Below are 16,960 nucleotides of genomic sequence, written 5' to 3'. Positions count from 1 at the left end.
CAGGGACCCTCACCACTTCAGCAACATGTGAGCGCTCGGCTCCTGGTGCAACAAAAGGGAGCAAAGCAGCCAGGGAAAACGACTCATGTTGGTTTTCCCATCAGTCCTGGAAACTGGTGGCTTGCAGTCAGATTTTGTGGGGTTTAGGAAAGTAAGTGAATGCAGTGGGTTTTTTTGCATCTTGAATGTTGGCAAGCAATTCATTGAGGAAATTCCAATGGTAGTAGGTTTCCTGTGGGTGAAAATGGCAGAGGCCCCTGTCCAAAAGGTAATCAATCTAGGGGTCCCACCGGCCTCAAACATTTGCCCTGGTAAGGCTGGCCCGCTGCTCCCAGGAGTTCAGACCCTTCTGTCCTGGGGCAGGAGACACACCGTGAGGAGACAACAGAAGGCCTCCCCAAGGAAGTGCTGTTGACGGTGAGAACTGCTAGGAAAAGAGGAGTTCGGCAGGCTGACGAAGAGCTGGGAAAGGAAAAAAACCGGGCAGAGGAAACAGCACATGCCAGGGCCCGGGACAGGTGCACACCTGGAACAAGGAAGGACAAGCAGCAGCTGTGGCTGCGAAGGCAGGGCCCGAACGCGTGGGTCAGGCACTGGCCAGCTCACAGATGGCCCCAGAAGCCTCATTACCAAGTCTGAACTTTAACCTCAGGCCCCAAAGGGTTCCAAGCAGAGAGCTCATCCCAGCTATCATGCAAGGAATGGATTAGCAGAGGTGGCCAGGCTGTAGGGAGAGTGCTAGAGGCTGCCTTAGAAATCCTGGCAGGAGATGGGGCCTGGTCCAGAAGGCTGGCAGTAAGGATGACTCCGAGGATGTTTGGAAGGCAGAACAGGCAGGCTTGGGTGACTGATGAGATCACTCCAGTTACTGGCTTGTGTGACAGAACACATGGGTAGTTAGAGAACACAGGACTCAGGACATGGGTCATAGGTTTGGGTTTTACCATGCAAAGTCCGTGTGAGAAGCCTCACAGGCAGCTGGAAATGCAGGCCCACTTGGGCTACAGACATGGACTTGGGAAGTGTTGAAATGAGTGTGGTGATCAGGATCCTGGGAGGGCGTGGGAACACCCAGAGGGGAGAATTCAGTGGGCGAAAGAGAGCCTCAGGCAGAATGCCACCACCCAAGGGATGGCCCAGAAAAGAGACACCCAGAAAGAAGACCGAGGAGGAGCAACCAAGGGCAGGAGGAAAGCCGAGGGGGCAGGTTGCAAAGGCCAAGGACAGAGGGAGTCTCTAGAAGCAAGGGGTGGTCAGTAGCATCCTGGGAAGTAATGGTGGCTCCGCATAAGCAACCAAACGTCCACACCCTTGGCCTTCCGCCACCCCCACCATCAAAAACCACACATGATCTAGAATTTAATATATGTTTATTTGTGTAGTAGGAACACTCAAGTATATAAATAAGGTAAATGCTTTCCAATGTACAGTATATCATGTTCTTACATTGCATGGAAAAAGAACCTACATGTATTGTTCAACACAGATCACGAGTGCACAGAGAGAGATCAGCTGCATTTAGTGAGACGCCAAGTTGGGAAAACGGCACAGCAGTAGCGCACAGGCACACAGCTATCTGGGGAGGCTGTGCGGACTGTCACGTGGACTCTACACACCGAGAGCTGCTTCAAGGTCGCCTGTGTCTGAGTGCAGGAAAAGTGAATATCAACACCCAGGCTATCAGGGTGAGACAACTGAATTCCATCGTGTCCATCCACTTTACAAAGGGGCGGGGGGGCACCACGGAGAAACTGACCAGAAATGCTCTGCCCTGTCACAGAGGAGACAGGCCCAGAGCAGACACAGGGCTGACCTCTGGGAGGCACAGACACTGGCAGTGATGGGTCCCATGGGATGCCTGGCACTCCCAGCACAGACAGCTCCCCAAAGCAGGTGGGGAGGCCCTTTCTGTGTTTGGGAACTTTTTAGTTAAACAAATCCTCAGAGTGGAATTAAGAAGGATGTCCACAGCTTGATCAAAAAAAAAAAAAAAACCAAAACAAAACACCAAGGTTCCCAAGATCCTTCAACAGAGGGGCTTCCCATCTGATCTTACCCTCCTGTTTTAGAAGGTATTAAACATCAATAAAAATTAAAATATGTTATCAGTATCAACCCTAGAAGATAACCCATGGCTTCAAATCTCCCTGGACGGGTTCTCTGAGCCCAGATTTCTGGTCCCCAACTCATGTGACATCCAGGGCCAGCGAGTGTTCAGCTCACATCTGTTAGAGTCTGCCCTCCACTGTGAGACTCCTGGCCCCTCCCTGGCCCTGGTATTCCTCCTGCTGCTGCCCCTAGGAGTCCTCCAGCTGGATAACAATAAACCAAACTGCTGTCTCCTAATCCCTGACTTGTTCTCCTGACTCCTAGTCCTTTGGTTTCATCGGCCCCTGATGTCTGTTCCACTCTTCCCCTTTGTAATCAGCCCCTAGCACCCAGCCAGCATGACGTAAGACATAAAAACGGTTTACTAAAGGCCAGAGCCCTGTGCATGGAGGATTTAAAAGAAACAGCACCCAAAGGACACTCATGAAAACATGTATGCACATTCTGCCTGCTAGAAAACATTCTCAACCTCTTTTCTACTCTGGTGTTCCTTTAAGAAAAGCCAGCATAAGCAGTACAAGAACCTAGCGCAGGTGGAAAAAAAAGGCATCCAAACTGCGAGGACAGAGGTGGCTATGTGGATGATTATCAGCAAACACAGTTTCACTAGAGACAGAATCACCAGGTGGCTAACCCTTCTGAGTGCTTTATGCAAGCAAGGTCCTCTGGGGGCTGCAAAAGCCTAGGCCCTGCCCAATGCCCGGGAGACCACTGCAAGGGCATTCTCTGCTTGACTTCCAGAGGGCCCTTACCACACCCCCCACCCCCCTCACCCTCCCCCCACCCTGCCAAGTGGAGGCTTTCTATGGATACAAGGCTGCCTAGGTCTATTCAACAACACAATGAGGGAGGAAGCACCAGGCGAGGCAAACACAAACCCAGAAGGACAGGAGGGCTTGGGGGCAAGCCTAGGATTGGCCTGTCACAGCAGCTACTTCCTAGAAACCCCCATGACCATCTTCTCTTGGTTCATGGCATTATCATTACTTCAGCAATTCAATGAAACAGAGGGACCATTATTTCCATACTATTAATAGCAATGTGCTGTTGGGTCCCACTAATACCCAGGAAATAATCCACAGTCAAACCAGTAGTTCAAAGTTATTATTCAACTGACCTAAGAATTCCATGGATCCTGTTAGCCAACACCATTCCTTCAAAGTGAGGCGGCCTCCCCTTACACACACGTGCCCCAACTCCCCACCCCCATTCAGAAAACTAAGTTCAAGAAACTCTTTTCATTAAGTCCTGTGCCTGTTCTCCCTTCATTCATGAGTCACCCATTTGAGTCTTTGCTAACCTAGAATCTGGCAGAAATACCTCACATCATGTGTCCTCAATGGGTTACCCACTTCTACCGAGTTACTACTTTTAGAAGGAAACATGAAGCTCCAGATTGGCTGCGTCATAAGGATGTGGGCAGACCTTCTAGGCTTTTAGTCTACATAATCCCCTACAAAGCAGGTTTCTGTTGTCCCCATTCTTCTCTTCTTGGCCCCTGATGACATCCACCCATACAGGGAACTGCTGCAGGTTCCTGAGCTACGTGCACAGAAGACAGCCCTTGGGCCAGAGCAGGAAGTGGGGTCCAGAGCAAGTCACAGACAGGCCCTCCCTGCTCAGAGTGGAGGTACCACCAGACAGGAGGAGATGGCCTTCCCACAAGCAGTCCAGACTGTGGGCAGAGGAGGTGAACTGGATTCTCAGGCCAGCCATTCTCACTAAGAAAAGAACTTCTGCACACCCTCATGTCCTCTTGCCTCGTTAGGCTGTCCTCCTAAATGGTGTGTGAAGCACCAAGATGCTGTACGGGATGTTAAGGTTGGCCTGCTTCTCTCGGAGGGACCCAGACTGTGTGCAGGGTGGTGGCAGTGTGGTGGCTGACAATCCCATCTCTGGCATTGCACCAACAAAGGTCAAACTACCAGCTGAGCTCAACAAAAGAAACTACCATTTATTGAGTGCTTACTATGTGCCAGGCATGGTACTAAATGCTTACATGCATTACCTCGTTATATCCTCACAACCACCCTGGGAAGAAGGTACTATTATCAGACCCAACTGCCTTCAAGGTGGAAGCTTAGAGCAGCCTACAAACCTGCCCCTACCTAGGGTGATTTGATCCCAAAGTCTGTCTTAACCACTGCTCTCGGCCTCAGTCATACTGCCTCAGTTTCCTCATCTATAAAATGGAGATAACAATACCTAATCAAAGATTGTTTTCTGGATTAAAAGGGATAACGTATGTAAACCCTTAGCACTGTGCCTGGCACATATTGAGCACTATACTATTGCAATCCTTATTAATAAACACACTGATATCTCATTGGCTCAAGAATAAAAAGAGAAGGCGCCTCAGTAGGTAGGCATTTGATGGGAAAAGGAAGGGGAGGGTTGGGGAGGAGACAGGGTCTTTAAACAGCCAACGAATTTGAAACACACTGGACAAAAAACCCTAGACTTCACAAATTCTGCCCCTCTATTCTCATAAATCATCCGCATGTCCTCAAAATCCCAACACTTCAGCATCCAAAGGATACCTCCTAAACTGCACTCAAAGTGTGTTGGGAAACATGGTCCCCATACAAACAGGTGACAGCCTTAATCAAGAGACAGCCCCAGGTGAGAACAGTCTCCATCCACCTGAGAGGCCAGGAAAGGCCACTGCTGGTCAACCTGAAAGGTAAGGGCACATTCAGATGGCAACAGCAGCCAGGACTCTTCTGAGAATAGGGCCCACCTTCTGCAGGGATGTGGATAAGGACAGTCCAGGCCCAAGAGAAGGTGGGCCAGGCAGAGCCCTGAGATAAGAATCCTTTGTGACCACTTGGTTTAAACCCTAGCACCCCATGCAGGTTGTGGCACAAGGCCCCCACCCAACAAGAGAAACTGAGTCAGGAAGTGAGAGCCGTTCATCTCTTTAAAAACTGGAAGCTGGGCAACTGCGTGGAGGGTGATCAAGGGAAAAGGAAGTTTGTTTTGACCAAGTCAGGGAAGAATACGAGGCTCTGCCCAAGTATTAGCCATCATCTTCAGGAGACCAGAGTTTGTTCCACCTGCTCTTTGGAGCCCAGTGTTCCAAAGCACAAGTGAGAGTCCACCCGTGGCTTACTGTCTTGCAATGTGTCCATAAACGTCACCTGGACATCCTCCCCACCCTGACCTCAGAAGAACAGAAACCTGTTCAAGTGAAATTGTCCTCCCGACTCCACCCTTTTCTTAGCACATAATCACAGTGTGCAAGAAAGGTGGGCCCAGATATGTTACTCTGGAAGACAAAAGACAATAGTGCCTAAGATATTACTAAAACAGGGAAAGGCTTCAGCAGTGACATACCACATTTAGTAGAGTGATGAAAATCTACTCCCTTGGACATGCATCTAGGGCTGGCTTTGTAACGTTATAACAAGGCCCCTGCTTCACAGTTTTCTGAGCAAGGACGCTCTGTCCCAAGTCATTTATACTCTCCCACTACCCGACTCTGTCAACAGTGGAGATGAACCTGAGCTTTGGGAAACACGGTCCCTATACAAACAGGTGAAAAGGGCTGAGCCAAGGGCTCACTGACAGTGTGAAGATCTCAACTCAAAGATCCATTCAAATAAGGCTCCAGTCAACTCAGCAACTAGCTCAGACCCAAATCACAAGGTCTGTGTAGTCTCCCTTAAAACATATTTTTGGGATTTTCTTGCATAATATCAAGTTACAGTGGAAAAAAATTCTATAAAAATGGATTCAAAGTCCACCTGTGTAAAGTCAAAAGTTATATCCTCCCCAATGAAAGAGATTAGTTTCAAAGGATGTGAAACTAGTTCTCATATATTATAAGGCTGTACAATACTAAGAGTAATTACATTTTAAATGCAAAATACTGTAGCTACTAAAGTGCCCAGAATATGAAACAAGTTGACTAAGAGGGTTTCACTTTCAGGAGTAAAACATAAATGGAACATTTTTGAATACTAAAAGCAGTTAAGAGGGCAGCATGCACACACACAAAAGGCAAAGACTCGGTACCCTGTGAGTGGTCATGAGCAGAGCTCCCGGGGGCTGGGGGGTGCCCATCAGCCCTGGTTTCTATGACCCCCTTGTTCCACCAGGCAGGAGCCAACAGCAATTTAAGCTCCAACCTGGCTCAGGCCAGGCCTCTTGAGCTAGAGGGAAGGAAAGCTGCAACACCTCGGTGTACTCACACGACGTTCACAAAAGCAAGCAGGGCTGGGGGACCCTCCAGGTGTCCTGTGGGTAAAGGGCAGGATGGAGTGAGTCCTGACTCCACCACGCTATCCTGGGGAAGCTCCCTGCCTGGTAAGGTGCTCATGACTCTCACCCGAGGTAAGAAGGCAGTTGTCAGAATGTAGGGATACAAGTTGGAAAGCAAAGCAAAAGTCTCTGAATCAGGACTATGCAGTATTTATGAATACATAAACAAATGAGAAGCATAAAACCATGCATGGAAGTGATAAACAGGGAATTCACGACAAGGGAGGGCACACAGTTGCAGTCACATTTTATTTCTGACCAATAAAAAAAAAAATTGGTCTAAAGCAAGTGATGCCATTCATTAAGATCTGAATGTATACACGTAAAAATGGTTTCTTGAATCTTGTCTGTAAATAGGAGAAAGAGAAACATTGTGCTATATGGACACAAGGTGGCAGTGCTCTCCTAGCTACCTGACAAAAATTCCTCATCTCCAGAAAGCATGCAGGGGAAATCAGAAAATAAAACACAAGCTGACCCTCTGGCCTGCCTGCTAGCAGCTCTAGTGAGCACTCAGCTTCGGCTTCCTAGGACCCCTCCTTCCCCACCCCACCCCCCACCAAGTGACCACTTCCACAAAGGAACATGAGCCTTGCCCAGTATGCTTGGCTCCCTGATCCCAAAGGCAGCCCTATTCAAGAGCAGGTCTCTGCAGCCGGGCCCCAGCTGAGAATCCCTCCTCTCAAGGAGCCCACAATGGGACAAAAGAGACAAATGAGGAGCCCTTTCGGTATCTAGTTTGGTGATCCAGGTTCATTCTTCAATCTGAAAACTACAGTTTCATTATTGATCACCTTTACTGTTCGGGTGTGCTGCTGAGATACTCACCTTAAGGATAAGTATGTAAGGGCCTGAAAACACTTCCTGTTTGGGGGGTACCCAGGACCTCACTCAATGAGCCTCTACTGTCATGAACTTGCTCAGCCAGAATCACAGAAGAGTGGAACTGGGAGTAGCTCCAAAAAAGAGGCCCTTGAGAGTGATGCATCCTGCCAGTGACACAGCCAATACTGAAATGAAACCCCTTGCAATAATACGTTTTGCTTTTAAGGGGCCTTGGACCTGAATAAGAAAAGCCACGAGGCTGAAATGGAAATAAAAGTTCAGCGGAAAGAAGCCGCTTCAGCCCTGCACACATATGGGAAGTCACCCAAGGATGTGTGAGCTGAAACATCCCGAGGGCTCCATCCTCTGCTGGATGCTCTAGAGACCTGGGCTGACTGTGCACTTTCAGGGAGGCAGTGAGGCTAATTTATAAACAAAAACACCACAAACCAGCACTAGACCAAGGTGCTGAAGCAAATCATTACACCCTCGTTGGCAATGAAAACATCCATGGCACAGAATAATTTAACATATTTGGGCACCAAGTTCTCTCTCCCGCACTCCATTGCTTGTTGGCCTGACAAAGAACTAATCTGTCTTCCCAAAGTCAATCTCACCCCTGAAATTAGGGAGGGGGAAAAAATCACAGTTTAAGCAAACGACAACAACAAAAGGTCCCCCAGTACAATACGAACTACATTTAAACTGGTCACATTATATAAAAAGTGTGCATTTAATCTTCAAAATAGTCAAGCCTCTAATCAGGTTAGGTTTTCCATAGTTTTAAGCAGGACTTTGTGGTTTTAGTGAAGAAGTCATGGTGCAATTGAACTTACTGTAAGAAATGTGACTTTTAAAACAAACACAGACACACACACTCCTCTTAAGAGTAATATATACACAACACAGCAGCTACATGGGTGTTCAGGCAAAGGGTGCATGAACGAGAAGCCCTCTGCTCCCTGCCCAATGAGAAAGTCCCCAGAAAGGATTCAGCAGCAGCAAGTCTACAGCACAAACATGGATGGCATCGTCCCTGAAAACACACAGTTAGGTGGACCTACAGGAGACACTGGAGCCTAGACATGTGGGAAAGGGCTCAGTTACAGTACATTCTACTGCATACACTTGAAATATTACAGTGTGTTTTTTCTCCAGACTATTATAAATAATTCTTCGTGCTTTCTGAAAAAAATAAAAACTGAAACTTTCTTTCAGTCTGCGATGAAGGTCAACCCATCTTATAAAGCAGAGCTTACTTACATTCTGCAGGATTTTGGTGTGGATGCATAGAAGGCTTATCTGGTTAGTAAGCCTCCATTCCTCCAACCTACAGAAGGCAACCCTTCTGCAGCTCCAAGCAGGGATTTCTAGAAAAGACCAGGTGTACAAAACATCTAAGCTGTGCCTCCCACCACAGGTGGGGAAGTCCCCTGACTTGGTCAGACACAGATGAACGTCTGTGTCTGACTGAGCCCAGAAACAGTTCAATTGATGGGGGCTGGAACCACCAAGAAAACACTCCTGACCTGGGCAACACTGTCTTCCAGATTATTAATACTTTTGTTTTAAAAAAATCCAAATGGTTTTACAACCCGTGACTTCTTTCCAACTCAAAGCTGTAGTTTACTTACAACACAAATTCTAAACACATAGACTGTATATACAGATTTTTTGAACCCACAAATAAAAAAATACCCTCCAAAAAAAAAAAAAAAAAGACAGTGAGTTGAAGCCTCATCATTGTCTAAGTCACATCAGCTGGGCTTGCCTTGGAGACCTGCCCCTGCTCAGTTCTGTTCCTGTTTTCCCGGCCCTGGGTGGCCCCTACTCATCCTCTGTGGTGGATGTCAGCATCCCCTTGTCGATCAGATGAGACCGCAGTGTGTTGAAGATGTGGAGCTGCTGATCTGGCCGTAAAGTCAGGAACTGCTGAATCAGTTTGCTTGGGTTAGGCCCTCTGGAACAGAATGTGAAGAAACAGCACTGAGCTAGGGCCCGGAAGCTTCCATGGCCTGATTATCTGAGTGGCTGCTCTGATCTCTGGATCAGAGAGTTATCTATTAACAGATGGCAGAAGGCCTCAAAAAATTCGTAAGCAGTGCCGGGCGCGGTGGCTCATGCTTGTAATCCCAGCACTTTGGGAGGCCGAGGCGGGCGGATCACGAGGTCAGGAGATCGAGACCACGGTGAAACCCCGTCTCTACTAAAAATACAAAAAATTAGCCGGGCGCGGTGGCGGGCGCCTGTAGTCCCAGCTACTCGGAGAGGCTGAGGCAGGAGAATGGCGTGAACCCGGGAGGCGGAGCTTGCAGTGAGCTGAGATTGCGCCACTGCACTCTAGCCTGGGCGACAGAGCGAGACTCCATCTCAAAAAAAAAAAAAAAAAAAAAAAAAATCCGTAAGCAGCAACAACTGAAAACTGCATTATTTGGGATGCTTTTCACCGGAACTTAGATGCTGCTAAAATTCTAGAATTGCACCGTACTTAAAAATCCACCAACTTGGTTCAGATGGAAAGGTACTATACCTGATAAAACTGGCGATGTATACATTGACAAAGGTGGCCATCAGATACTGGCAGTCAAAGCGATCCATGATGCCTCCATGGCCAGGAATGGTATTGGCAAAGTCCTGTTAGAGGCAGGGGAAGGATGGGTGAACTTGGGCTCAGCCACTGACCAATCCCAGCCTAATGGTCCCACCCCAATGTCAGGCTTCTGTCCTGAGTAGCTGAGGGCAATGGAAGGTGAGAATTATTAAATCTAATGGTGAGGCTATATCAGGACACAATTTTATTGCATTACAAAATGTTTTTATTTCATTTACTTAATAAAGACAGGAGTCTTGCTATGTTGCTCAGGCTAGTTTCTAACTCCTAGCCTCAAGTGATCCTCCCGCCTTGGCCTCTTAAAGTGCTGGGGTTACAGACATGAGCCACTGCCTGGCCCAAAATGTTCTTTTGAAGAAAGATATATTAACAAATAAACTGAAAAACAACGATTGCATTTTCCTGAAAATACTGTTATTAATTAACTCACCTAAATTCAGTGCATGGGTCAAGATCACACATTAAATGCCAGGGTGTACAGCCTAGTATTTTGGAGGGGGCAGGGAAGGGGGAGAAAGGCAGAAGATGGGCGAGGAGGGAGTGAGATGAGAGGAACATAAGACGGTTTTCCTACTTTGATTTTAAAGGCTCGTTTGAATCCACTTGCAAAGAATCCTCCAAAGGGGCCAATGAGCGAGGCAAAGGTGGAGAGGGCGATGCTGTGAATCTGGAAGGGGTACATCCGGACCGTTTTCTGAGAAGAGTAAATGAAGTAAAAGTTTAGGTGCATACATGCCCAGTGTTATGGTTTGAGCTGTCAACTCATGTTGAAATTTGATCCTCATTGTGGCCTCACTGGGAGGTGATGCCTAGTGGGAGGTGTTTGGGTCACAGGGGCAAATCCCTCATGAATGGCTTGGTGCCTTTCTCCTGGTAGTGAGTTCTGTCAAGAGACTAGATTAGCACTGGCATCCCAAGGGAATGGGTTGTTATGAAGTGATGAAGCCCCTGGTTTTGCCTCTTTGCATGTGTCTGCAATGTGACCTCTCTCCGCCATGTTACAGTGCAGCATAAAAAGCCCTCACCAGAAGCCAGGCAGCAGCCAATGCCACACTTCTCACACTTCCCAGCCTGCAAAAACACGCTAAGTAAACCTCTTTTCTTTGTAAATTACCCAGCCCCAAGTGTTCTGTTATATCAACACTAGACAGACCAAGACATCCAACCTCATAACTCTTTATGAAACTAATTATATATATATATGTAGGTTTTTAAACCAATAAAAGGAGTGAATTTTTCCCATTATGTAAATTTCTAACATCTAAGTTAACGGAAAACATTAAAATATTCTGCATTCAATCTGTTGCAACATGCTGTTTTGGTGGAAGTATATAAAGAAAATCCAGCCTTACACAGATACGTAGTTGAAAAGAGTATTTTAGTCATAGCCTCAAATGGTTTTGGGTATTCTCTGACACTACACCAGAGCTTGACAAGTAGTCATTTCTTGAATATTAGGTGTGATATGGAATCTAGAATTCTATCAATGGACTTTGTTCTCTCTTACATTAAAATCCATTGGTCTATCTTATACTTGAATGGATCTTTTACCCATGCATGACTATGTAACACCATGCATTAGCCATTTAGAAAACAATGGTTCACTGAGTTATGTAAATCTTCCAAATGTAGACACATTTCATTATACAGTGTCAAATATGCTTTTTTTCTCATGTGATCAACACGCACACACACACACACACACACACACACACACACACACACACACACACATTAAGAATCATCACAGACCTCATCAGAAAAGGCTTTTTTTTTTTTTTTTGAGACGGAGTCTCGCTCTGTCGCCCAGGCTGGAGTGCAGTGGCGCGATCTCGGCTCACTGCAAGCTCCGCCTCCCGGGTTCACGCCATTCTCCTGCCTCAGCCTCTCCGAGTAGCTGGGACTACAGGCGCCCACCACCACGCCCGGCTAATTTTTTGTATTTTTAGTAGAGACGGGGTTTCACCGTGTTCTCGATCTCCTGACCTCGTGATCCGCCCGCCTCGGCCTCCCAAAGTGCTGGGATTACAAGCGTGAGCCACCGCGCCCAGCCAGAAAAGGCTTTTAAGTATTAGAAAGCTGTCAAGTTCACGCTGGCAGGTTAAGCTTTCCAAAATTCTAATTTTCATTTGAAAGCCAAATTTTATCCTTAGTAACAATTACTGTCAGTCATTTTTCTTTTTTTCTTTTTTTGAGACAGTCTCACTCTGTCGCCCAGGCTGGAGTGCAGTGGTGCGATCTTGGTTCACTGCATCCTCCGCCTCCTGGGTTCAAGCAACTCAACCTCCCGAGTAGCTGGGATTACAGGCACACGCCACCACCCCCAGCTAATTCTTTTGTATTTTTTGTAGAGACAGGGTTTCACCATGTTACCCAGACTGGTCTGGAACTCCTGACCTCAAGAGATCTGCCTGCCTCAGCCTCCCAAAGTGCTGGGATCTCAGGTGTGAGCCACTGTGCCTAGCCTCAGTTGTTTTCTTTAAAGTGATAGGCTCACTTCATCCTTTTCAAGAAAAATGTCAAAAATGTCAAAAATGCCAAATACCCAAGTCTGAAAAATTATAATTTGTTGGTTCTTTCCAAGTAAGATTTACTTTCTTTTCTAGAAAAAAGCAGCTAATTCAGCTCACAACTCAAACAACTGCACACATGCTTTCCCTTTAGGCAAGCACTGTACTGCATTACTTAGCAGAAATGTTTTACACATACTTTCCATTTCAGTAGAGTATTAAAAAGGTGTGTGTACAAAGGTCAAGATTTAACAAAATTAGTAACTTTACTATTTCATAGACATTCATTAGAAGAACTGGCCTGTTTGTACTGTGAGTGTGTGGCAGGAGAAACCCACTGCCTTAACGCAGTTTTAACCACTGCTGCTTTTGTGCCGTATCACAGCAAATGTCAACACATTGAAAAAGGAAAATAATGTCATAGTCTAATTATGAAACAGTTGTTGACCTCACAGACCCCCCACCCTACCCCCACAACTAAAAGGATCCCAGGGCCCTCCAGGGATCCACAGAACACACTTTGAAAACCACTGGTCTAAACAATCTGACGTTGTGGGAAAGGTCTCCTGCCCATACCCTGACCTGGCGTGAGCAATTCTCCTTCATCCTGGGCCTTACAGCTTTGGGAAGGAGGAAGCTAGCTTTTTTCAGAGGGCAGGTGGTGGAGGGGGATCTCTCTTTGTAGCCACTGTCCATGGAGGCTGCTCACCCCCTGTGAGTGGCACATACCCAGCCAATGACTGACTGGATCACCCCAGGAATGTTGTACTCCTGCAGGCGAAACAGGTCCGAGGGCTCACAGTCCACAGTGAAGCTGTTGGTGTCGTTGTTGTACTCCACAGGGCAGACAAAGCATCTGTACCCGGACATCACATAGGACAGCTAAGGATGAATAACAGAGACCAGCAAGGAGGTAAGTTCCAACCATCCAACCTAGACACAGGCACCTGGTTTGGCCGTGTTCCTCAGGGTGCCTAGTACACTGCTAACTTTGAGCTATGTGCTCAGAGGTTCATGTTTTACCATACATATTTTACCTCAACTAAAAAAAAAAAGAGGCTCATGACCCACCAAGGTTACACACAGGAACCCAAACACCCAGGCCCCGAAAGAATCCGGGAAAACCTGAAGGGACTGGGGCAAAGAACTACAAGAAGACTCTCCCCCTTTGGGGAGCTGGACCACTTTCCTCAAGATCTCTGAACTCAGTGATAACTGGAGAGAGGCCATGGGGAAGGGGCACAGTGAGAGGCAGATCTCAGGAGGAACAAGGCTGGAAAGCAACAAAGCTGGGCGGTGAGCACTGAAGGGCAGCCAGACAGTGCTGAAGAAGGAGGACTGGCCCAAGGGTCAGAAGCAGACAATGGTGCTCTGGAAAGGGCAGGAAGATCACCCACCTCTGGGCAAGGCACATGTAGGAGAAAAGCTGTGTATCTCATCTTCCCTTGGGTGCCCTCACCCTGACCTTGGAACATCAAATGCCTGACAAGGCCACCTGCTGATGTCACCGTGCCTGGGCGCGAGAGGGCATAGAAGGTGCTCTCCAACTGCTAGCACCCTGCCTGAAAGCTAGTGGATGGCTGGCATGGCCAGCGGCCCTCTTCAGGGCAAGGTTACCATTCAGCAGGACAGAGTCCTGGCCTCCAAAGACACTCTCCAGCTCTGGACAGGCCTTGGAAGGTGGTGTGAGGTCTCTGTCCACCCAATCCCTCACACAGCTGAACGCCGCCACCTACCAGAAGGCCAAACACCACAGTAGCAAAGAAGCCCCCAATGAAGCCTTCCCAGGTCTTCTTCGGGGACAGCTGTGGACAGAGAGCAAGTTCTCAGCAAAGGGTGTTTTGATAACTACAGCTTTGGGAACAATGATTACTTGTTAAGAACCTTTCTTTCATAAAACCCCATTCTCTTAACCATGTCACCTTCTAAAGCTCCCCCAAATATGGTTTCCTTGTGCCCTATCTTATACCCTCCCTTTGGTTCCCTTTCTGTTTCAGTCATTCGAATAGTTTTATATTAGAAAACAATATACTAATTAAGTGACTACACTCAAATCCAGATTAAAGTCCCAAAAAATGTGTCTCAAAAAAAGATTATATAAATCTGTAAAAATATTTTCCTTTCTTCTTTTTTCAAGACACGATCTTGCCCCATCACCCAGGCTGGAGTGTAGTGGCACTATCACAGCTCCCTGAAGCCTCAACCTCCTGGGCTCAAGAGATCCTCCCATCTCAGCCTCCCAAGGAGCTGGGACTACAGGTGCATGCCACCACCATGCCTGGCTAATTTTTAAATATTTTAGTAAAGGCAAAGCCTCACTATGTTCCCCAGGCTGGTTTTGAACACCTGGCCTCAAGCAATCCTTCTGCCTCAGCATCCCAACGTGCTAGGATTACAGGCATGAGCCACCATGTCCAGCCTATTTTCTTTATTATCTTTTTTTTTTTTTTTAATCAGTTGTCAGTGTTTTCCTTTGGCCTTTCTCCAGGAAGACATGAAGACATGGCCACAATACAACACAGCTAGATTTCTTCTGTCTGCCAGGCTGATCTACTCACATTGAGAGCACCACCCTCCCCTCACAGTGGTATTTCACATTAGGGTAATCCATTTACCTTGATGAGTGGGGTCCGACCAAAGAAAAAGCCAAACATATAGGCCATGATGTCATTACAGATCACACAAGATATGGGGACAATGAACCTAGAAATGAACCAAAGTAAGGATCAACTCAAGCAAGGTGACAGTGCCTCAAAAGTACACAAAACAGTGCCATTCTTAAATTCCAGCACCAAAATCACCCATAAAATTCTGGTAACCCATTAAGGAGTAAGTTAAAAACATAAAAAATACCAAAAAAGTCATACCTAGTACCTGGCACAGAGTACACATTCAAGTGTTTACTGAATGACTACTGAATAAGTGGAGGTTGCAAACTAAAAGGTCATCTGTCCTTTTTTCATGATAAAGAAATATACGTAAACAATGATAGAAATTTAATTGTAAAAGGAACAAAAAGTTTTCCTTCTTTCCCCCATCCCTATCTCCATTCCCAAAAATAACCACTTCTAATCGTTTCTAATTTTTATTTTTCTAGTGGTTACCTCCCCAATTCTAAATAGTATGCTTTAATGTCTCTTTCATTATTTACTGACTTTTCTTGCTGTTTATTACCAGCTCTAGTTGGCCCTACCTTTCCCCAGGACTGTATTGAGTGTGAAACCCCAACAACACACACGGCTAGATTTCCTCTCTGCCCACTCTCCTGCTGATCCAGTCATCCTCACTATGAAAGAGGTGGTTTCCACACTTGTACTCTCTCTCTCCTCACTTTCCACTCTCTGACACTGACACTTTTTAAAAAGTTCTTTGATTACAGGTTTTTCTTTCTTTTTTTTTTTTTTTTTGAGACAGAGTCTCTCTCTGTTGCCCAGGCTGGAGTGCAGTGACACAATCTCGGCTCACTGCAACCTCCACCCCCAGGTTAAGTGATTCTCCTGCCTCAGCCTCCAGAATAGCTGGGATTACAGGCACCTGCCACCACACCCAGCTATTTTTTTGTATTTTTGGTAGAGACAGGGGTTTCACTATGTTGCCCAGGCTGGTCTTCAACTCCTGATCTCCTGATCTGCCTACCTTGGCCTCCCAAAGTGCTGGATTACAGGCGTGAGCCACCACGCCCACCCTTTAACCTTTTCACTAAGATCACCTAGCTGCTTCAGTTGGCCAGTGATTTCTATCAATGCTGATAGATGAAACCACTGCATTTTTGGAATAAAATCCACTCAGTATTTGCATATTATTCCCTTGACACACTGCCAGAGTCTATTTGCTAATATTTTATTTAGAATGATTTGTCTATAATCGTAGCAGAAAGGGCTTTATCATTCCTGCTTCTCTCTCCTCATTGGCTTTGGTATAAAGGTTAGACAAAACTCAGCTGTTAACCCATTTGGTCCTGTTTCTTTTTCCAGATATGGAATCTTATATAATTTTCAAAGCTCATTTAGAGTTACTGATCTATTCACGTTTTCTTCTTCATGACTTTTAGTATACGTTTTGCCAGGAAATCATGAATATTTCCTCTAGGTTTTCAAATCTGTTGCCATACATGTTGCATTGTCTTTGAGTCTTTAAATATTCCTATACCTGTCAGTCTAGAAGAGTGGTTCTCAGAGCATGGGTCCTGTCCGGCAATATCAGCACCACTCAGGAATGTACTAGAAATTCAAATTCTCAAGCCTACCCCAGATCTAATGAATCAAAAAGTCAGGGGTGGGGTCCAGCAATCTGTGTTATAACAAACCCTGCAGAGGATTCTGATGTGGCTCAAGGTGAGAGCCACTGGCATAGAGGGTATCTGTACATGAGAAACACCCACAAAATAAAAGGGAAAATCCAACTCCCAATTCTCACCAGATCATTCCCTCAAATAGGTTGTGGATAACAAGATGTGACTGTGTTACAACAATCAGCAACGTCACATGGGTCCAGCCAAACTGCAAAAAAAAGAAAAATAAACACTACTTACCAGTCTACCTTGAAAGTAACTTCAAAAAACAATCAGTACCAAATAGAAAATTGCTGAGAAACAGGTAGGAAAAATATCTGCTTTTGTATCTGACTTATTGAAAGTGAACAG

General features: G+C 46.3%; 1 protein-coding gene across 3 annotated transcripts in view; it reads right to left on the bottom strand.

The window, feature by feature from the left end:
- Window positions 1–1,353: 1,353 nt before the first annotated feature.
- The window catches only part of CDS2 (CDP-diacylglycerol synthase 2), a 69,940-nt gene continuing 54,333 nt past the window's right edge, over window positions 1,354–16,960 (bottom strand). For 2 of the 3 annotated variants that reach the window (XM_030826565.1, XM_030826567.1), the window contains exons 7-13: window positions 16,735–16,817; window positions 14,934–15,021; window positions 14,055–14,123; window positions 13,048–13,200; window positions 10,383–10,502; window positions 9,728–9,831; window positions 1,354–9,157 (exon numbers count right to left, since the gene is read on the bottom strand). In XM_030826565.1, coding sequence (XP_030682425.1) covers window positions 9,025–9,157; window positions 9,728–9,831; window positions 10,383–10,502; window positions 13,048–13,200; window positions 14,055–14,123; window positions 14,934–15,021; window positions 16,735–16,817 — 750 coding nt within the window. In that variant the 3' untranslated portion in view covers window positions 1,354–9,024. Of the gene's footprint in view, window positions 9,158–9,727; window positions 9,832–10,382; window positions 10,503–13,027; window positions 13,201–14,054; window positions 14,124–14,933; window positions 15,022–16,734; window positions 16,818–16,960 lie in introns of all 3 variants that reach the window. The other variant, XM_030826566.1, reaches the window with a different exon arrangement.

The sequence above is a fragment of the Nomascus leucogenys genome, chromosome 13 (genome assembly GCF_006542625.1).
Source record: "Nomascus leucogenys isolate Asia chromosome 13, Asia_NLE_v1, whole genome shotgun sequence".
Lineage (NCBI taxonomy): Eukaryota > Metazoa > Chordata > Mammalia > Primates > Hylobatidae > Nomascus > Nomascus leucogenys.
This window is presented reverse-complemented; position numbering and strand designations above follow the sequence as displayed.